This window comes from Sebastes umbrosus, chromosome 20 (genome assembly GCF_015220745.1).
Source record: "Sebastes umbrosus isolate fSebUmb1 chromosome 20, fSebUmb1.pri, whole genome shotgun sequence".
Lineage (NCBI taxonomy): Eukaryota > Metazoa > Chordata > Actinopteri > Perciformes > Sebastidae > Sebastes > Sebastes umbrosus.
The window spans coordinates 13,396,160-13,418,651 of record NC_051288.1 but is presented as its reverse complement, the minus strand read 5'-3'; the positions used below and the strand labels follow the sequence as shown (position 1 = coordinate 13,418,651).

The window sequence follows — 22,492 nt, the reverse complement described above, 5'->3', positions numbered from 1 at the left end:
CCTTATCCTGTTATCTTAAATAATAATCCAAACTTTAAAAATAACAATTCCATTTAGTTTTCTTCACGGAAATGAATGACATGCTGAGATATAGGCCAATTGTATATTTTTTTTAAAAAGCTGTCTTACACCATTAAAATCAAGAAGTCCTCGCAGCCCCCCGTGAAGCTTTGGTGACCCCTAACCAGTGATCTAGTCCACTTTCCAATGCTTCAAATGTACCCAAAGTAGTAATTTCATTTCATAAATACATGGATTCTGGCTCCCTCTAGTGGCTCACTTTTACCTTACAAAGGGGCAGTGATGTTCAAACTAGGATTATGATTTAAAAAAATGGCATTTGATAAATTCTAATTTTCAACATTGACAAAACTTAGGGGAGAAAAAAAAGACTCGAGGCAGGCTCAGGACAGAGAAGTATATTTTAGCTAAGTTGGAGTAACAATACAGCCTTCACATAAGGCTCAGAAGCATATAGTATAATATGTATGCATAAATATGCATTCAAAAACCACAAACCAAATAAATAAATAAATAAATACTTACAAATAAATAACGAGCATTTTGTGGAATATACAGTACATCAGTTGAAATGTTTTAGTATCGTCAAGAAGCAGTACCTTACGAGTTCATGGAACGGGGGGAATGGATGCTCTGTGTTCAACATGCCCACAGTTGTCCGGATGTTTTGGCACACGCTGGCCTGTCTTGATGGTTTCTGAGCTTTGTTTTCATTTTTTCTTGACCCATTTCTAGGACAGTGAAGCTGCTTAAAACAAACATGAAATGATAAAACTAGCCAGTTTGTTCATAAGAGGTTCATAGAACCGGTGGCTCAAATAAACGGCTAAATGATTGAAGTTATTCGTACAATGTAAAAGGCTTAAAACAATTCATAGACTTAATAATGGTTAAAAAATAAATGAGGAACATCATAATAAATGTGCTGCATGTCTATCATGCGGGAACACGTCCCTGCGAGACTACTTTTCGCTTTTGTTTCCCTTCAAACTGCAAACATTGCAAATCCCCTGACAAATCTATAAATCCTCAAATTTTATGGATCCCTTACTGAAATATTCCAGCCAATCAAATGGATATTTTGAGATTTATATCAGCACCAAACTAAAAAACACTCATTTTAAAGTGACTGCTACTGTGCGTCACTTCCTTGTATGCAAAAAAAAACACTTTGTGATACCAGTTAATGGAATGAAGTCATATCTACACTGAAACGTGAAGCACTGCCGTGACGTCCGGGGGAGGTTTGCGCACACTAAGCTGTAAAACGGTGAAATGTTTTGTTGTAATGCTGAAATGTCATTGTTCAAAAACATCTTTAGAAACAAAACCTAAAAAATTAAATAAAAGTGAAAACCAACATTGACCTAATACTGACATGGAAATAAGGACAATTTTACATCGGCTATGTACACCCGTCACATTTTTCTGTTTCGTCCTTCTCCTCTGAGGATAAAAAATAAATTAAAACCTAAAGAAACTGCAAAGAATGGGGGGGGAAAAGGGATAAGGCAGCAGAATACAGTCTTATGAGATTATCTCCCTTCTAAAAGATGAGTCAGTCTGCAGGTTGGTTACATTTTGTTAGAGTGACAGTGACTACATAGAGGATACAGATATTAAACACTAACAAGTCAAAATACTGCTTAGCCGGGATTTTTTTTTCTTCTTTGAAGGTCTTCTTTCATTACTAAACTGAATTAGGCCTTCCATCTACAGCAAATGTACTAAACATACAATATTATACATTCCTATTTTCCTGCTCTTCCTATACCGTGAGGCAGAGAGGACTGAATTTTGATCTACATGAGGGAAATAGCCACCTATGCTCGCTATACATCCAGGCAGATTCCTCTCAGGTCAGTGCATGTTCCTATCTGTCACAGTGCCCGATGACATCTTTAAAATACTGAGTGCACTAACACTCCAACTTGTTTCCTACAAACTGAGAAGCTGAAGTGTTTGAAGGCCAGCGACCAAAATCATTTTGAGTGTGACTGCTGGACACAAACACTTCAGCATGATTTGAGGCCATCGTCTGTAGCTCTCTTCATATTGCTACTTGTTTCAAGTCTCACTTTTTCCCCTCGCAGCTTTCTTTCCTTTACATACTCATTGGTACATTCGCCTTCCTTCCCTCCCCCAACCTCCCCTCCCCTCCACTCTTCTCAGTGAGTGGCCAGCTCGGGCTCTGAGGAGCGCGTGCTGTAGCCGTTGGCGGGCTGGGGCAACGCGTTGCCATCCGTCTGCCTCTCCTTGGCGGCGCCAGTGGTCGCGCGCGGTCTCTGAGAGCGGGAGGAGCCCGTGAATAGTCGCAGGGCACCCCTGCAAATTAGGGAGAACCAATAGAGCTGGGGCGCCATGAGCAGAGCAGCACCGAGGTTAGTGTGCCAGGGCACCGACAGGGGCACCATGTGGAAGGGAATGGACGCGTACCTGGATCCAAAGACATAAAAGGAGCGTAAACGCGAGTCTTACATCCTTAATATATATAGATCATGTGGCTGTGCAAGTTACCGACCCAAGCTGAGCAAGACAGCAGAAACATGAGAAAAAAAGAGATGGAAAGACAGACATACCTTCCATAGGCGTAGTAGAGGTAAGGGAAGAGGAGGACTCGACAGATGAAAAAAGTGATCAGCATAAGAGCCCCATTCACTTTGTGCAGGAGAGTGTGTTGCTGTTTGTACTGAGAGCAGAGAAAAAAACAGAGGGAGAGGTCGAGAAAGAGAGAGAGAGGGAGAAAGAAAAGCAAGCAGTAACAGTTTGGTGAAAGCTGACGGGGTTAATCTTTTTATTGTTGAAACTAACATTGTTATATTTGTTAATACTATCTGCATGGACTGAACACGTTGGCGATGGAGAGCACGGGTATGCCATGCAGCTGGTAGGAAAGTGTGTGTGTCAGTGAAGCAGTCCTTTTGTTTTTACATTCTCATTTGTTGATGAGTTCACTTTTATCATGAACATTCAACCTGCTTCAGTGAGATAACACTGAGGATACGCATTTCTCTAAAACAGGTTTTCCTCTCGCCCATTCACAAGTGCCCTACTAGGATTACATGGCAACCCATCACTAAAGACCCCATTGTTTTTTATTCTATAGGTATATAAGAGGGCGGCTCTACGAAGCCACAGCTTTTAGCCAGTTGTTGTTTATCAAACTGCCACATGCACTGTTGTCAGGGACGGGAGGGGCGGGGTGTTGAGTGATAGAGGGTAGAAGGACAAGCTGATATTGTATCTGCTGAATATCCAGGCTAAATACTAGGGGCTATATTCAGAGGCTAACAGCTGTGGGAGCCTCAGATGGGGGTTGAGCAGAAAGCAGTGGAGGGAAAACCTTCACCCAGACACCGAAGCATTGTACACACATCCACACAAACCTAACACAGGTGGAGGGGTGCAGCTCCTACAGTGTGTATTCCAAGCAAACTGTGTTACCAGTAAATGACCGAGTGCTGCTCATGTAAGTCAACAGGAGCCTGTGATGAACGAGCTGCATGCTGGGAATGACCGGAAATATATTCTCCGTTGAATGAAAAAGGGGGAAAAAAGGAAGTGGAGAGTGCAGAAGAACTTTAGTGTGACACATGCACATGCAACAACGCACCCAAATCTTCTCTGAGGCTGAACCAAGACACTTACCTGGATGAGTATTTTTCCTAAGCAGACAGATGGAGTGCTGAGCTCAGCCATGAACATTACGCCCTGGAAATAATCTCCCTTTCTTCGCCAAAACTAGAGGGAGAGAGAGAGAGAAAGAGGTTGATTATTTGTCTGGAATGCAATTACAGCTTTGTTCCTTGGTGGACTTTTTGGTAGATTTGCAATACATACGCCTTTGGAAATAAATATATAGCTAAAGAGCTAAATATATAACAAGCAAAACATTTTACTTTCCCAGAGTCAGACCAACTTGTGGATGTTTTTAATGTCTCTACAAGTCTGATCTCATGGTGAACAGTGAACTTTGAATACCTTGTTTCATAGAGGTCTATGGGATCAAGTAGCAACTTCTCTCAAAAAGAGGGAAGTATACTGTTAAAACTTCTCCAAAAATGGATGACTGGTTAATTATATCTAAGTATAAATGAGATTATATCACTCTTCTAATCCATATGTTTACATGCACAAATGGCTATGTATAAATACCTATACAAGTTAGAGCTGCAACGATAAGTCGATCAACAGAAAACCGGCACTTATTTTGATATTCGTACAGTCGTTTCAGTCTAGGGCTGCAACTAACGATTATTTTTATTGTCGATTATTTTCTCGATTAATCAATTAGTTGTTTGGTCTACGAAATGTCAGAAAATGTCGATCACTGTTTCCTAAAGCCCAAGATGACGTCATCAAACCTTCATAATGCACACTTAGAATTCTATTCAGCTTGTCTCACTTTAAATAAGAATAGAAAAAAATGGTACAATTTCCCATAACCACAAAAAAAAAGATTTAAAAATGATAAAACTACCTAAGAGTAGGTATCTGCATAGAGATAATTCAGTGCTATACTCCTCCCTCGCCTCACTGAAATCTCAGCCCAACAGAAAGAGCAACGGGTGACAGTTACCACAGAGACGGGGAAGCAGACGGTGACCATGACAACGTGGTGCAGCACCATGAGGAACTCGCGACGCAAGTAGCTGGTCATTGCTGTGCTCATGTGCTGGGGCGCTGCCGAGGCCTCCTCATGCCCTTTGACCCGTAGCTTGTACCAGTAGCACATGAACATTGCGTAGATGTCGTACACAAAGTAGGGGACAGCAAACATGATGTAAGCGCTTGTCAGCCAATGCCTGCGTAGAGAGGGAGAAAAGCAGGCTTTTAAAACAGAAAGGAATGATTAGATATCAATTAAATAGGAAAAATTCCCTCAAACAGAGCAGTTTTAATGAGAAAAAACTGCTTATACACTCTTATACAGCACCTGACATTCGCAGCTATGTGTCAAGGCATCAATATTAAGTTACATTTTTGGTATACATTTGTAGCGGATGTATAACCCAAAGTGCCTTTGCATAGTGCATCTTAAAAGCCTTTTAAATTACAAAGTTGCGACAGTGGATTTGTTACATGCATTTAAAAGACAGGACAGACTGGTCGAATGGGCTGGAATATATTGGTGAGCGTTTCTTGACTTACTGGTCCTCGAGGATGTCCTCGCAGGAAGAAGCAATGATGTAGCCAGCTGAGGAGGCCATGACTGCCTGAACTGATGAAACCAACCTGGGAGCAGAGGACGGCAAGTTAACAACAAATAATGTAATTCTCATTAGCCGATGTAATGAACGGTTTTAGACTGTCTAGTTAACACATGGTAAGAAAGCAGTGCCCTTACGCTTTTATTGCAAACAATATGCAGCTGAAAGCTCTTGGTAAAGAGTGCAGCTGCAACAACCTGTCATACTTGAGTAGAGCTGACCCGAATGCTTCAAAGCTTCAACCGTTGCCATGGTATTCAACCTCAAAATCAGTATTTGAATGCTTTGTTTTATTTTTATAAGTATGTAATAATAATGCATAAATCCCAAAATAGCCCATGAAATAAGGAATAATCCTGCATTATTAATATTCCACATTAATTATTATTAGTTATTCTCAGACAGATATTGCTGTTTATTGTGTGTAGAGCTGCGTGTGTGTACAGTAGTGCGGCAGCTGCTCTGGCCCGGTCACTGAAATGTGGGGAGATGGAGACAGATATAAGAACATGTCAGCCTGCTGTGATGCGCCGCGCCGTGAAGCTTTGAATATTTCTCATCGAAGCCTCAAAGCCCCAAAAAGGGTATTCGGGACAGCCCTATGAGTCATGCAAAAAAACTGCAAATGAGCTTAAGTCTAAAACAGCTTGGATGGTACAGCTGTAAAAGCACCACTTCAGTACTGGAATTTTGGGAGGCACACTTAAAAGAATAAACAAGTTTTTAGAAGATCTCACCTTGCAGATACAATGACAGCATCTCCTTCGCTCCACCTTAGCGCTGGAATTGACTTCAGGCATTGTTTGGACAGCAGGAAAAGACCTGGAAAGAACATAGACCCAGCAGCTAGAATGGTCAGCATGGTCCCTGGCGATCTGTCTGAGATGCAAAAAGTTCAGCGGGCAATCTGGTCCTGGAGATCCGTCGCTCTTTCCCCTCTCTGAAACACACAAAAAAAACAAACATGTGAATAAACATATTGATCTCACTAGCGGCAACTCCCATGCATATACATTTGGCTGCTCTTACTAAGATAACAAACATAGCACACTATCAAAGTCCAACATATGTGGCAATACATTCTTTTTTTATTAAACCTATATTTAACCAGTTTAGTCCCATTGAGATTAAGAACCTCTTTTCCAAGGGAGACCTGGCCAAGACAGTCAGCAGCAAGAACACAAAGTTGCAGACACAGACACAAATAGATATAAAATACAATTCACAAACACTAAAATGTGCATTAAAAGAGAACTATCTAAAGACAAATGGGGGAGGAAAAGGAACTTTTCTGGGAGACAGCTGTACAACAAGGGGGCTAAAAACATGGCATGCCATAGAGTCTGCTTCTAAAACCTTCATTTCAGATTTAAAAATATTTAATGCTACCAGCTCCTCGATTTTAGGTCATTTTGGAGCAAATTCCAGGCTGAGGGTGCAGAATATGCAAAAGTCCTTTCCCAATCTTTATCCGAGCTTTTGGGACAGAGAGCACAAAGAGGTCCTGTGAACGCAGTGAATACTGTCTAAAATTTGTTTGCATAATAAAAACACTTAAGTATTGTGGGAGCACATTGTTCTAGCTTCATTTGAGGCTATTATGTACAATAAAGATGAAAGTGAGGTTAACAGATGGGGTGTCATAGACAGCCCAGGCACAATATGGAAAACAGGTTTGTTTTAAATGTTGAAAAGGACCTGGGATCCAAAGCAGCATATAAATACTGAGTACAGTGCCCTTTTGTGCATCATTTACTGCTCTCTATCCATCTGATGACATAACACTGTGCACCTTATTCACTTTATAGCAACCATGTGGTAGTTGCATGCGGTTTGCTTACACTACACTATAGCTGACTCAATAAAAAGTTGAAATCCATTAGCAAAATACGCATTGCGCTTTTTTTTTTTTTAAATCCTGAACGTCGAAAAATATCGACATAAGAATGAGCTGCTGGAGCTCAGAGGTCCTGGAAAACAACGTGAGATAATGTTACCTGTTTGGGAAAAAGACATCCAAGCCAAGCTTTGAGACAGATATGTAACCACACAGGAGACCGGCTGTATGTTGACATAAACTACTCTGGTATCGAAGCTGATCAACTGTTAACCTTTAATGTTAACTTGTCTAAATCAATGTTGAGTCAGAGAGCACACAGTCTAATGTACTTTACTGTACTAAACTAACATCAAACACACCGGCTACTGAACCTCACACTAACACCAGCTGGCTTACAAGTAACAAACATTAACGTTATTTATCTTAGCAAGGAGGTCAGCCAGCATGTGAGTGTGTATATGAAGTGCACAGAGACAGACACTGCTATCATTAAATGTCCTCCCTCGCTTAGGTAAGCTGAGCATGAACCAACTGTCTGCGCTGTTGAATGCTAACAATGACGCTAGCTACGTTAGCAAGGAGCGTGAGCTAGCAACGTGAGCTAGCAACGTTAGCATCTCCCGAAATGTGGCTAACTAAGACAGTTAGTCAGTTTTAATTAAAATAACTACAGTTAGCAAGACGGTGACACCCAATAAACAATAACGGATAATTTAATATAACATGGTACATGTTTTGTGACTCATTTATAGAAACGTCTAATTGTTTTGTTAGCTTGTTATTTGTTTGTAGCGGTTAGCAACTAAGCTAAGCTAAGCTAAGCTAACTAGCTAACTGATTTGTGAGTTTAGCTCCACATGTTTTAGAATAAATGAAAACATTTACACAAAGACTCCTGCAGAGTCCAGTCAGCGGCTAGTGGAGACTCGTGTTCTGCAGAAGGCGTTGTTTAGAGATGTCCCGCGGGTCTCCGCCTCGATGATCCGCATGTTTATGTGGCCACTTCAGTGTCTGGAGGCTAGCAGCAGCAGCAGCAGCAGCAGCGGCGGCGGCGAGCTAACGCTTACAGCCTGCAGCAGGTCGGATCTATGACATCTATGTGAGGAGGGAGGCTCAGCTGGGAGCATCTGGTGACTTGGCCTGCTTCTATAGCAAGCTTAAGCAGCAAATAGCTCAATAAAACTGACTATAAAGCACAATCTGATCCAGGTGTTCAAGGTAATGCTAGCTTATGTCATCTCGTGTGTCTCTCAGCAGCAGCAGAGATGCAGCTTGTCTCTCAGTCCTCTCATATGATGCAGCTTGACTCAACGCTGTGGATTGACTGCTGCTGCGCCAGCTTGTTCCTACAGGTCCAGGCAGCAGCAGCTCATGTCATGACGAGAACATTTGCACCAGTCGCTGCACTGCATTTTTGGAAATTGGGTTTTTCTTATGCAGGGAAGCGTTGAGTGGATTCCCCATAAAGGAGAGCATCCATTCAAGCTGCAATCATAATTTGCAATATCCAATCTGTCCACTTAAAAAAAACACAGTTATTCACATGCAAACAAAAGGATTCAGCATTTATGTATTTTTTTTTAAACAATATTTGCAATATCCAATCTGTCCACTTAAAAAACACAGTTATTCACATGCAAACAAAAGGATTCAGCATTTATGTATTTTTTTTTAAACAATATATGCAATATCCAATCTGTCCACTTAAAAACACAGTTGTTCATATGCAAACAAAAGGATTCAGCATTTATGTTTGTTTTTTTAAACAATATTTTTATTGAATTTTTACATATAAACATATATACATATATACACATACAGACAGACTAACACATATTAATAATTAAATTATACAATGAAATGTTTAGTTAGAATTTCCACAGTATAATCAAAGAAAGAGAGACATGACATTTCATGTATTTCACATATCTAACAAAGAAAACAAATAAAAGATAAGACAAAACAAATAAATACCTCAAAGAAATGAAGAAAAAAAACACAACAATTTCAACAACAGCACTCAGCAACAAACATTTATGTATTTAATCAAAAGAAGCATTGTAAGACTTTCAGATAGTTACCATTTATGTCTGTAAAGAGATCAGTCATTTGACCTTTGCTTTTTGCAAATAAACTAATCAATTATCAGCCTTTATCTGCCCATTATCAGAGATGCTTTTGTAGGCTCATGGTTCAGACATTTTTGCAGCATTGCAAACCTTGATATGTTTTGGAGGCTTGCAGATTACATACCAATCAATGCAACACTGCAAAAAAAATCTGTTAAAGAGTACAAGAAGTACTCCGGTGTCCTGCGGTCCTCCTAATGGCATCTAGAAGATTTCACAAACCGGAAGAAAGACAACCAATCACAGCCGAGCTGGAGCCTGCCGTCTCTGAGCAGCTGTCAATCATTTGTGAACTCCGATCAAACGGTCAAACTAGGCAGCGCTGATATTCTGTTACTGTAATGCCTATTTCTCACCTCAAATGTTTCAAGAAACACATCTTGTAGTGTACTGTTTAGCTGTAAAATGAGAAAGTTTGTGACCGGGCAACTATGTTGAGATCAATTGAGGAAATACCAAGCACCGCCCACCAGCTGAAGCACAGCCAATAGGAACCCTCTCTCTCTGAAATGACCTGTGATTGGCCAAAGTCTCCCGTCACGGGCTAGATTTTTTTAAAGCCTGAAAACAGAGCCATGAGGAGGTGCAGAAGTTTAGTTTTCTCTCAGAACACTTGAATTACAATATGCTGAAAGGTTATTATTGAATGTTTGCCCAATGATGCCAAAAACAATCTCCCTACTGCAGGTTTAACTACACAAACTTGTGAGATATAACCTTTGAGGTAAATAACATGATGGCAAGATTCAAGAGAGATAGAATATGGTACTCTGGGGCTGCACAATTAATTAAAATTTTATTGAGGTCTACTGCAATATTCAAATCGCAGGAGGCACAACATTTTGTGTAAAATTACCATTCTGAATTAAATTTTGTGGTGCTGCAGTCCTGGACTACACATCATACTCTAAAGACTAAAGAAAACATCTTTGTTTGGTACAGATCCCCACAAAAATCACACCATTATCATTTTAATGTTTTTCAATGAAAATGAGAATAATGATGTAAAAATTACCATTCCCTCTAATATCGTAAATGCAATATCAGTCAAAAACAAAAATCGCAATTAGATATTTTTTCAAAATCCGCCATACTCTCTAAAATAGTAGCCTAACTGTAAGAAGCAAAGCAAAGGTTGCAAAACATTGTACCTTCAACCTCCTCCGCCGCTGGTCCGTTTACGACTGGTCAGAAATGTTGATGAAGACCTTAGAGAGCCTACAAAAAGTGTAACTTTTGCCATTTGAAAATCCAGTAAAGTGCAGTCTCCCAATTTTCCCCGAGGGATCAATAAAGTATTTCTGATTCTGTATGGAAGTGAAACCAGAAGTCAGTAGGACAAATTGAGTACAATGCTTCAGTTTTAGTCACCAGTCATACAGCTCTGAGGAATAGGAGCAGTCGTGTCTTGAATGTAAAATCAAATGAAACACTTGGTATATTTGCCATGAATTACAAGACCACGAAAAGTTCTACAACCGAAAAGAAGATATATCTCTAAAATTCCAAGAAAGAAAGTAGATGTTGAAGAAAAATCTCAGCTTTATAACTTAATTGTTGAGTTATTTTGTGTGTAAGTGTCAGAATGAATTTAGTGCACCTACTTTACTTTAAACAGTTTGTAGAGGATGTGTCTGAACATGTTGTGTTCAGCTTTACTATGCAGTGATGCTGACAGTGATAGCATTGTTATAGTGTGAGAACGCATTTGTCAAGGTTAAGAAACACACAGCATAGCTTGTGTTTCATTCTTTTCCACTGTATTTTATGCTACTGTCAACGGAGAGAATTAGTTCCTCTTAGCATGATTTTTAAACACTGGATTAAAGTGATTTATCTAGCAAGACGTCATACAGGAAATAGGAAAAGTGATCTTTGCACTTTTGTATCTAAACAGGTGCTTGGGAGAATAGTATGTGCGTTCCAATACCCATACTACCATACCATTTAGTATGCCAGAAAAATATTTAGTATGTCCCAATACATAGTATGTCAAATGTAGTATGCCAAAAATACCAGGATGTTCTACTACATCCAGTCGCATTTTGCAGCAGGTTTTTCTGGCTATTCTGACCCACAATCCTCTGCGCAGTAGATATGCTGTATGAGCAAGAGGGTCAAAGTTCAAGGCACAATGTTATGACAAAGTAGTATGTCCCAGTTGTATGAATACTGCTTGCAACAGTACGTACTTTGTAAGGGAAGCTGCAGTATGTACTAAAAGTAAAAATAAAAAGTATGCGATTTGGAACGCAGCCAATAAGTATAAAAAATCTGATCCTGCACTCTGCCAACACTAAACTTATTGAATAGCTCAGTACCTTTGTCAGACATTTCTTGACAGAAACTATTGAATACATTTATCATAAGTTTTGCAAGAGCTGATCTTTGTATCTAGAAAAAAGCCTCTCTGATAATCACCATTGATTTTAAGATAACTTCTGTTGTAGCTGTGCAAGAATTATGTCGATGTGGAGTCACGTTGTCATGGAAATGTTTCCACTAACAGTGTTAAGGATTGATTTGTTTTTTCATCTATTGTCTCTTGGGTCATGCAGCAACTTGTACATGTTTACATCTCTGACTAAAACAGCTTCATGTATCTATTTCTTTCAGAGAGGCTGATCAAATGCGTGGGTCTTAAATGTTCTGTGTAACTGGGTACTAATTTGGTGGCATATAAATAATATAAATTAACTGCGAGTTAATTTTCATTGATGCGTCAGCTAATAAAATACACTCAGTGACTCGATCATTTCTGAGCAACAGGAAATCATAACACATCCTGCATTTCACACATTAAATCATCATGAGTCATGTGTTAATTATGCATCACTACAGCATGTGTTTTGTACCCTTATTGTAAAGTGTTACAGATGACATGTGTAGTAGGTGAACAGATCAGCACACAAAACAAAGCCCGTTTACTCTTTTTACTTTAAATTGTCCAAATTACAAAATAATAACATGATCTCTACGTCATCTACAAAATAACATAAAATTTATGACTGTATTAAGCATCGTCGATTTTTTTTTTGCTCTAACAACCTTTTAGACATGCATACTGTTGAGAAATATAAAAATATAAATATAAATACATCCCATTAATATTCTTAATGAATCCATGACTAAGATTTGAAATATTTCATCATAAAAGAATTAAAATGCAGTTGAGTACGATAAGGCATTAAGATGTATCACAAGAGCTGTACATAATCCTAGAGTAGAGGTATTATTTTTTTCTTAGTGTGATGGAGAAAAACCTAAAATTAACCGTTTTAATGAAATCACTACTTTTCTCAACAGGAAGAACACATTTCCAAAGAAAAAAAAAAAAGGAAAAGGAAGAAAGAACTACAAATTTCAAGGTAACATATTAACACAAAACTGAAAAAGCACTCCAGTACAAAACCAGGATTTGTTTTACAGCATACCAAGTGGTGTCAAACTCCCATTGTACTTGTGACTTTATAAGCCCTTTCTCGACACCACGTCACTCACAATAGAACTCAAAGCAACCAAAGATATTCGACGGACAGGTGACCATTCTTCACGTGATTAATGTAGAACGATAATGACTTGCGCTCAGAGCATTATGTGCTATACAGAGTTAAATGACTAAATCTAATGCATAAGTTTCACCCATTGGACTGGTACATAGAGAAAACAAAAAAAAGGACTATGGCGATGACGGTTACAATCAAATGAATGGCCGACAATGTTAAAAACGTTCTGAATAAAAATCAACACTTTTATAAATATTATTGTTAACAGCCAGCTAACTCGGTGGAACTGCTGTTTTCTTTTGTCATGACAGCTCCCTAACAATAAGCATGACTTTTCATGCAAAAAAAAAGGTAGTTTTTCTGGTGCAAGAGTTGCCATGTCAGAAGCTGAAGTGTTGATTAGCATTTTTTTTTCTTTTTCTTAAATGGCCAGACCCAGAGAGGAAGACTCAGAGCAAGAAAATCCAAGAAATCTCAAACCCATTTTGATCCTCGCTGAATCAAACAATAACGATTTTTAAGGTGCTCGACACTCCTGAACGCGACTCTATTCTTATCTCTGTACCTTTAGGAAACAAAATGAACAAAAGTACATCCCACAAATTCCATACGTGACCACAACGCGTATGGCCGTCTGTCCTGATCAATAAACAGCCCCTTTAGAGACTTTAATAACCTGCCGTTACAGCTTTTGCAAAATCAAATGTTGATTTTTAGTTTTGTGAAGCTAACATGCTAGCGGAGCCCTGACTCACACACACGCACACACACACCCAAACACACAACTTTCCTTTTCTACTGGTTTCTTCGTTATGTTTTTTTCTGAGAGCTATTCCCTCCCTACTGCTTCTTAACGCAAAGCCATTTGGATTCTCAATAAGTGAGCTGCAAAATGGAGGTAAGATCAGAGCTGGTGAGAGATATACAGTACTGGGTGCACTTGCAGAGAGCAGCCAATGCCAGGGGTTGAGGAGGGGGTGCAGAGAGAGAGGGCAGAGAGGGGAGAGTAATACAGTAGATGCTCACAATACCACAGTTTCACTGGAGTCTTAAATGCACGAGAGCATTCAGGAATATGTGGACAACACATCCATGTTTGTCGTTAGTGTCAATGAACCTGCTGCAGCCACAAAGCCCCCACTTTCCATGACTTCATCGTTCTATTAATACAGCTTCCTTTCCTCCAATGCTCCAGCTCTGCGGCGATACTGCCCTTCAACGCTGACTGGAGTTAATCTCCCCCACCTTTTAATCCTAACCTTACCTATAAGTGGGGACATTACAACAAACTGAAACCGGATCAGCATCTACGCGTAACTTTAACCTTCTCTAACCTTGCCCTCTGCTAAGGGACTGAGGTTGTTATTGCTGAGCTCTCTACTGCTAACTGTGGGACTGTGGCGCCGCGATGCTCGAGCAGTCCGTGACGAGCAGGTCCACCACCGTGTTGCCAGTGACATACACGGTGGGCGCCGTCACCATGTTGCTAAGGGAGACGGAGCTGCTGCCAGCCACGTTAGAGGTGATGGGGCTCGGGTTACCCTGGCTGTTATGGGTGCCCATGTGGCCCTGGAGCTGGACGGGCGTCTTGCAATGGACGCCGCAAAGGTGGCAGACGAGTATGCCGCCAGAGGCCGTGCCGCCGAAGCCCCCCGGGCTGTCCTTCCACTCCTGGCCGTGGTGCTTCTGGGCGTGGACGCGAAGGTACGTCAGCGTGGTGAAGCCTGATGGAGGAAAGGAAAGGACCTTTAAAAGGACAATAATAAACACTGAAAATGGGGCTGTGGTGAAATAGCATCTCATCATATCATTAAACAAATAAATAACCTTGCTCTTTTACACAAAGCTACAACAAGAGGTTGAATTTAAAGCTGCTTTAAAGCTGCTTTAAAGCTCTATAGAACGTGGCGTCCACACAGCGGTACATTGCTTAGCTTCTGTGCCGGTACTCCTGTCTGCTGCCCACTGCCATCTACTGTATGTAATGTTAATATGCTGACTATAAGGATGTATACATGTATCAGCGTCATCATCAAAGGGGTTTGCTGAGTAAATAGCATTTTGACACTAAAACATACAGTATGTACTTTGACCAAAATTTCAATGTTCAGATTTGAATACAAAAGGAACACCACTGTGAAGCTACAGAATGATATAAAAACCTTAAAAATAAATAATAATAATAATAATAATAATAATAATGGACCCGCCCTTTAATATGGAAACATTGATGATAGACGCTTTAATGTAAACTAGTAAAATGAAAGCACATGTACTCACTGCGGTTACAGAGGTGGCAAACGTGGTGCTGTGACTGGTTGTGCACCCTCATGTGATCTGTGATGTAAGCAGCAGACAGGAGCTTGCCACAGATGTGGCAGGGCACCTTCTCCTCATGGCGAATCATGTGCGCACGCAAACGATCCTTCGTGGCAAAGCTGGACTCACAGGTCTGAGAAAAGATGGAAACGACGCGTGATTACAGAGAAATATAAAAAACCTACGCACATGTAGTTTGAAAAAAATGTGTGCACTAAAAGAAACAACTCTTTATGGAAAATAACCTCATAAAATGTACAGTACGTGATGAAGTACGTTTGTCATGCTCATGTAAATATCAGGCTTTGAACTGCTGCATGTAAATGTTATAATTACGGTGCAATTACACCTGCTGCGTATTATGCTTCAGAAAGGCATGTACTTTATATCCAGATCAGCCTCCATGGTAATATCCTCAATGTTCATTATCTCATGTCAACGGATATCAGTACGAGGCTGCTGAGGACACACAGGTTAAAGTACAATAATGTACAAGACCTCGACCTTGAGTTAAATCTGGAATAAACAAGGTCATTGTTAACATGAATGAACTAAAAAAAAACTATGTTGTGTGCAGCTGCCAGGTGAGGATATGACATAAACATGACGCACCGGGCATTTGAAGGGTCGCTCTGAGGAGTGCACCTGTCTCACGTGACTGTTTAGATGGTCGGGCCTTGGGGAGAGAAAGAGAGTCAACATATTAAGACGAGTAACGCTTCATGTTTTCACATCATTTCAAAAGTAGAGGTGTAAACATTTGTGCAAAAAGCCAGAAAGAAGCCCTTTGGGGTCTTCAGCTAAGCTAAAAGATGTCTTTCTCTTCTACTAACTCGACCCTGACAGTGTATGTTTTCACCTGGAGAAAGCTTTGCCACAGTGGGGGCAGACGTAGGGCTTTTCCACGCCACCCTGGTGCGAGCGCACGTGGTGGCTCATGCGGTCCTTCCTCTTGAAGCGCTGCTGGCAGATGGGACAGGAGAACGGCTTCTCGTCCGAGTGGGATAGGCGGTGGCGGTTGAGGTGGTAAACGTCGCGGAAAGCCTTCCCGCACGTCTCGCAGGCGTGGTTCTTCCTCACCGGGTTCGGGTTGGGATTCGAGGGCCGCTGAGGCAGAAACAGACAAGCAGATGAACACACTGCAGAGTTTAGATGGAAAGCAGAATTACGGTTGTATACACACCAAAAAAAAAAATACAACTATAGTAACGTGTTTATATCTTTTTGTTAAAGCCATGCAAATGCACACAGATACTCTGACAGTTGATTGGCATGTTAGATGAACTACCTCCCACTTGATTTTAAGTCTTTATCTGCTTTCACACGGTTTGTGTTACAGAGAACATGCAGGGGAGCGTGGGGGGCTTCCAGCACGTTGTTTCTCAAACTGGGGACCAGTGCCAAACGCTGGGATAGAATTTACTGGTCCCTGAACTGAGTACTGAACATGGACGCTTTGTAGAATCGAACACACAGGAGAGTTTCAGTCGAATACGAAGCAGGTGACACAAAAAGGTGGTGTAACCATCCCTGTGGCCAGGCAGCTTAGGAAACAACATGCTCGAAGGTTTGGGGTTGACGACAGCCATCTCCACAAGGCCCTGACCCACCTGTACTGTCGCCCCTGTGGCCATGACGACAGCAGCAGGAGGCGGAGCGTGGGGGTTAACACTAGCCATTACGTTAGCCATGGCAACCCCGTCACCATCCTGACTACCCAGGGGAGGCTGCTGGGCCCCCGCCAGCACGCCGGGAGGGGCGAGAAGGGGAGGTGCGGAGAGGTGTAGCAGGGAGAGGGGCACCGTGGTCCTCTCCACCCTCCCTCCAGCCCCCACCGCCATCGCCGACGGGGCCGCCACCGCCACCTGGCCGGCTGCTCCCTCCTTTGCCCCCTCCGCCTGCTCTCTGGCCCTGTCCTTCATGCGTACCCCGGTGTGGACCGACTGGTGCCGCCGCAGGTTGTAGTTGTTCTTGAACTGCTTGTTGCAGATGGCACAGATGTGGGGCACGCGGGCCGGCCGGGACACTTGTTTCACTGGACCACGGGGAGGCGGGAGGAAATACAGAAAGACAAAAAGTTCATTTCAAAGAAGAAGAAAGTGATTTTGTATTTTTTTTGTATTTTTTTTAAGTAATTTATAATAACCAGGCAAACAGTAACATCTAGCAGGAAAACAGGTTTAGAGAGTAAATGACTGATATTCAAGTTAATATCAAGTGGTTATGGGTCAGTAAACGGCACAATTAGCAAAGTGAACATCTGTAAAACATCTTCTCAGTCAACCCGGTTTTGATAATATGCAGGTGAAAACACGTTTAATCATTACTGCTCCAATAGGCAATTTGAAGATGTAAGTAACTCACTGTTTAATAGCTGCAATAATTAAAATGAATTGTCTGGTCTATAAAATTTCAGAAAATAGTGAGAAATGTTCATCACGAGAGCCCGAGGTGACGTCTTCATGTTGTCTGTTTTGTCCAACCAACAGTCCAAAATCAAAAAAATATTCAGTTTACTATTATAGAAGGCAACGAAAACTAGAAAATATTCACATTTGAGACACTGAAAGCAGTGAACTTTTGTCATTTTTGCTTAAAAAATGATTTACATGATTAATCAATTACCAAAATAGTTGTAGTTGCTTCCAACTGTGAAGCATACAATCTCTTTTTACATCCGCTTTGAACGTGTTCAATGCAAAAATCATATGGCAATTACTGTACTGTATGTGTCATCCATACTGCGCAGGATTGTCCCCTGCAATTGACATCAGATGTCAGGTTGCTGTTGTCTATTAAATCAATTTATGCTGAATCACAAGATAGTAGGGCTGTCCTCGACCAAAAAAAATCTTAGTCGACTACGACCAAAACATGTAATTAGTCGACTAAGAGGGGACAGCCCTAAAGAAACTGGGAAAAAAGTCCGGAAACTTGTGTTTGTGGGATTATTTCTCTGTTGTTACAATGCTAATTGACATTGTATTTTACATCGTCGGAAAGCCTGTTTATTCACGTTCACAATGATGTCCAACTTGTAAGGATCATGCATTTGTGGGATGAGCAGCACAGCTGATTATGTGGGTAGCACCCAAGAACAATTTGCCAAAATGCTCTGCCAATGGTGAACAATGGTGTATTCTCCTGTTGGAATTGACTCTTATTTTGAGTTTTTTAGTTCCCAGTTTAGTTGCCAGTTATTTTTCTGTCAATTGTTTCTGCTCTTGAAATAATATAAATTCTTTCACCTGCAAATCACCAAAATAAAAGTCACTGTTTTTTTTTTTTTTTTTAATCACATGACTGACTTCAATGACACTTTAATTATGCAAATGAGAGAGTTGTTGTGTGTGTGATGTATTTACTCTTGTCTGCTCCACAGGTGTAGGATGCAGTGCAGTGTCCCTCACCAGGCAGGGGTTCCTCACTGAGAGCAGCAGTGTCCACAGTGGAGGGAGGCTGTGCTATGTGCTCTGTGGGTGGGGTCTGGGGAGAACTCGTATGCACTGGCATGAGCTCTGATTGGAGGCTCCCCTCCACTTGGTTTTGGGTGGGAGTATTCTGGAGAGAAGCAAGTAGAAAAAGGCCATCACCAAATGTAAACACAAGTCACAGCATTATCTTGTGGGTGAAATACGAGATGTTTGGAAGAGGAGAGACTGCTGCTGGACACACACTGTGAGAATAAAATGTAAAGTAGAGCAGAAAAACAAAAGAGTCAACAACAAAGCCTACCTGGAAGAGAAAATTGCTCCAAGCAGCATCCATTTTGCGCCACGGCGATGGAGATTATAAAGTCAGCTCCTGATTGAGATCGAGGAGAGCAGCTCTTCGCATGGTTTATGATCGAGGCCAGCCGGTGAAAGAGGGCGCACACAGTCGCCCGGTTCTGCAGCAGGAAACCGACAGCTTCTGGATGGATTTTTGCTTGAAAAAACGTGAATAAAGTCGCCTGCAAAAATATGTTTTTCTCTCATTGAGTGTTAGCCCTCTAATGCTGTCAATTAAAATGCACGCAGCTGTTGAGTAACGCAGGCTGCAGCACACACACAGCAGCAGGCCAGCTCCAACAAAAACAAATGCTCTCTTTACACTTTGGGTTTCTAACTTTAATCCACTAAATATCTCCCTAAAAAAACGCAATAATACCAAAAAAAACCAAAAAAAAAAACAACGCATATTACATTATTAGCAAATAAACAAACTATTATAATAAATGTACGCAAGAAAAACACAATATATGTTATAATCTGGTAGCACAGCAGCTCATGCTTTTGTTTTTTAATTTATGAATTTTTTTTCCCCGATTTTTTATCTCTCTCCACTAGGCCACTCGGGTGTTTGGTCGAAGCCTCGTTGTCGGAGTCAAGCGGTGCCCGGGCCGAGCGGCGCTCTCGCCGGGCCGCAGCCTCCCGCTCCACCTCGGCCGCTCAGCTGCGAGGATGTCATCTTTCTTTTTTTATCGCCCCGCTCTCCCTCCTCCCTCCCTGTGTCTCTTTCTTCCTTTTCTTTTTTAATTCCTCTTTCTTCTCTCCCCCTCCTCTCCTTTTCTCGCACCGCTATGTCCCACTTGCTCTTAAAGGGATAGGATTTAGTCTTTTTTTTTTTTTTGGACACCCCCTCTCATTTCCGCCTCTCTTTACGCGCAGAGACGCAGAGGACCTATCAGCCAATCCAACCTATCATCCATCAGCTCCATCAGCTCCACCTCCTCCCTGCCTTCCTGGTTTGTTTTTTGTTATGCCGACACTAAATGCACCACAGTAAGTGTGTGTGTTTTTTGGTCTTCAAGATTCAAGATTCAAGATTCTAGAGTTTTATTTGCCATTTGCAACAAAGTACATTGGAATTCTGAGCATTCGAATTCTAGAAAAGGCACAAGGTAATTACAGTTCAAACTATAAGCACATTCAACTCAACACAATAAATAAATACATTATTAAAATATAAAACAGTGTAGTCAATAAATAAACTACCCTCTGCATAGGAACGATACCCCCAGAATACAAATATACAGTATATATATGCTCCATGACCATGTTAAAAGAACTTGTAACTCTCAAAAATATTTAAAAAAATAAATAATTAATATATTTCATACAATTACACAGTGGAAGGCAGCATATTGCACAGCATTACAGTTCATTCAGTGCAGGTGTACTGTGTGTCAATAATGGTATCCATTGGATAGACATATTGGTGATCCATAAACATGGTCTTTGGGACATTTTTACTATTTTCTGACATTTTTTAGACCAAATAGAAAATAATTGGGAAGATCGACACTTAGAATATTCTAGGGCTGTAACTAATGATTTTTGTTATCAATAAATTTCTCAATTACTTTCTCTATTAATCATTTGGTACATACTATTTTAGAAAATAGTAAAAAAAATAAAAAATGTCATAATTTCCCAAAGCCCAATGTGACATAATCAAACATAAAAAAGGACGATATTTAAGTTTAATTAAAAAAAACAGCAAATATTCACTATTGAGAAACTGGAGCAGAGATTTTCTGATTTTATTTGTAAAAATGCTGATTCATTTTCTGCCGATGGACTAATCAATTAACTGACTAGTTGCAACACTTTAATAAACATCTTAATAATAAAGTACATCCAATCAAGACGTGTTAATGTGTTAATATCAATTTATTATCTTTTTTAAATTACTTTTTAAAGCACCCCATTTCTTTTCCAATACATGTGTTAAGACCCTTCTTCCTTCTCCTCCTCAGGCTTGGAAAAGCTTGATTTGGAATATTTAATATTTAATATTTAATATTTAATATTTAATATTTAATATTTAATAAGGATTTCAACCCCCCTCCCTCTTCCTCCTTCCTGGTTTGTTTTTTGTTCGGCCGACACTAAATGTACCACAGTAAGTGTGTTTTGTCTCCTTCCAGCTGGAGCAGATCTGCTGCTGCTGCTGCTGCAGAAAACAAGCAGAATGACTTTCTATTAACGGAGAGATGACAGACGCATCTTAAAGGGAGGTGCGCACACATCCTCCACCGTCGGCCTATAATAATAATGATGATGTCACAGGCAGATATAGTACACAGCTCAGGATGCACAAACAACAATAGGCTTTCTGCTTTCATGGAGAAATTAATCGGCGGAAAATTTGGCTAGTTGGGGGACAAATTGTGTTATAGAAGTTTCCTTTAAAATTTTGCATCACATATATCCAGCAAAAAATACATTGGAGAGATTTAGAATTAATATTGAGTATTCTTGTGAATTAGAAGAAGAAACAATATGTCATTTGTTTTATCAATAAACCAGAATAGTTTGGGTGGATGTTAAACATTATTTAAGTAGGAAGTTTTAAAAAGTTTAATATATATATATATATATATACTGTATATGTATATGTATAAATATGTATATGTATATATATATATATATATTTATATATATATTTATTGCAAAAATGGTGTTGAAGATGGATGTGGCCGTTAATTAATTGATAACATGTTTTTTTATTTGCTTATTTATTTATTTATTTGTTTGTTTGTTTGTTTGTTTATTTATTTATTTATTTATCTTTTATCGATAATTCCTTTGTTTGTTTGCTCTTCGATTTAATTTTCCCTTTTATTTATTTATATATTTATTTTTATTAAATTTTAGATTTATTTATTCATTTTTGCATATATTTTTATTTATTTAATAATTATTTTATAATGTATTTATTATGTTTTTATACATTTATTTATTTATGCAAGGTTTGCCCTTTGCATTTCACCCCTTATTTATTTCTGTATTCTTTCAATTTCAGGAAAAGCACATTCTTATATGTTTTGAAGGTAATGAGAAGGACAAAGATATTATGTTCTATGTGCAGTTAATTCTATTTTTTGGGAAAATTACACAATCACAAGAAGAGATGGTCGGACTCCAAACCTAATTTTGAATTTTTTTTATCAAGAATTGAGACAGTATGGCACAACGATGATTAAAAACATTAAGAATAAGAAGGCAATCAGAACTAACTATATGTTTAATAAATGCTTATGGACAGATGAGAATCTATTTTGATTTTGTATTTTTCTCTATATAGATGTATATCTTTCTATTGTTTATTGTATTTTTTTAAATGTTTTTTTACTTTTTCAATGAGCAATTTCATATGTACATATTGTTATATCTTGTAAAATAAAAAAATAAATAAAAAAGGATGCACACACAATAGATGAGAACATGAATACAGATAAACTGCCTGTTTAGGAAAATATATTTACAGATACACATATTGTATATAATATATTCTTACATATACCTCCAAGTAGTGAGTATTTATAATAATTATAATAAAAGAAATGATTACAGGATTAATTGATTGACACAAAATGACAATCGATTAATTGTTTTAATCAGACTTTGAGGTTAAAATCCCCCAAATTTACTGGTTCCAGCTTCTTAAATGTGAATATTAGTTGATTATTTTTTATTGTAA

At 39.6% G+C, this 22,492-nt stretch overlaps 2 protein-coding genes across 4 annotated transcripts; both read right to left on the bottom strand.

The window, feature by feature from the left end:
* Window positions 1-404: 404 nt before the first annotated feature.
* tlcd3bb (TLC domain containing 3Bb) lies at window positions 405-8,480 on the bottom strand. Its single transcript, XM_037754587.1, has 7 exons — window positions 7,957-8,480; window positions 5,969-6,169; window positions 5,173-5,256; window positions 4,601-4,826; window positions 3,670-3,762; window positions 2,601-2,710; window positions 405-2,457 (listed from the first exon to the last, which is right to left on the bottom strand). Exons 2-7 carry the CDS (start codon window positions 6,091-6,093, stop codon window positions 2,190-2,192), a joined length of 906 nt encoding a protein of 301 aa, XP_037610515.1. The 5' UTR covers window positions 6,094-6,169; window positions 7,957-8,480; the 3' UTR covers window positions 405-2,189.
* A 3,639-nt stretch (window positions 8,481-12,119) lies between these two features.
* Window positions 12,120-19,584, bottom strand: maz (MYC associated zinc finger protein). Of its 3 annotated transcripts, none has more exons than XM_037755898.1 (7): window positions 18,761-19,584; window positions 18,391-18,586; window positions 16,636-17,060; window positions 15,885-16,132; window positions 15,671-15,701; window positions 14,987-15,158; window positions 12,120-14,430 (listed from the first exon to the last, which is right to left on the bottom strand). In XM_037755898.1, exons 1-7 carry the CDS (start codon window positions 18,791-18,793, stop codon window positions 14,090-14,092), a joined length of 1,446 nt encoding a protein of 481 aa, XP_037611826.1. In that variant the 5' UTR covers window positions 18,794-19,584; the 3' UTR covers window positions 12,120-14,089. The 3 variants fall into 3 exon arrangements, with proteins under 3 accessions (XP_037611826.1, XP_037611827.1, XP_037611825.1); XM_037755899.1 differs by having other exon boundaries at window positions 15,638-15,701; window positions 18,436-18,586; XM_037755897.1 differs by having other exon boundaries at window positions 15,638-15,701; window positions 18,761-19,583.
* Between the last annotated feature and the right edge of the window lie 2,908 nt (window positions 19,585-22,492).

Coding starts and splice junctions, on each gene's coding strand:
- tlcd3bb (XM_037754587.1), bottom strand. CDS start 6,093: ATGCTGACCATTCTAGCTGCTGGGTCTATGTTCTTTCCAGGTCTTTTC. Junction 4,827..5,172: donor GAGGACATCCTCGAGGACCA/GTAAGTCAAGAA, acceptor CTCTCTACGCAG/GCATTGGCTGACAAGCGCTT. Junction 3,763..4,600: donor TCTGCTTCCCCGTCTCTGTG/GTAACTGTCACC, acceptor CTCTCCCTCTAG/TTTTGGCGAAGAAAGGGAGA.
- maz (XM_037755897.1), bottom strand. CDS start 18,793: ATGGATGCTGCTTGGAGCAATTTTCTCTTCCAG. Junction 15,702..15,884: donor TGTGGCAAAGCTTTCTCCAG/GTGAAAACATAC, acceptor TCTCTCCCCAAG/GCCCGACCATCTAAACAGTC. Junction 14,431..14,986: donor TTGCCACCTCTGTAACCGCA/GTGAGTACATGT, acceptor TTCCTCCATCAG/GCTTCACCACGCTGACGTAC.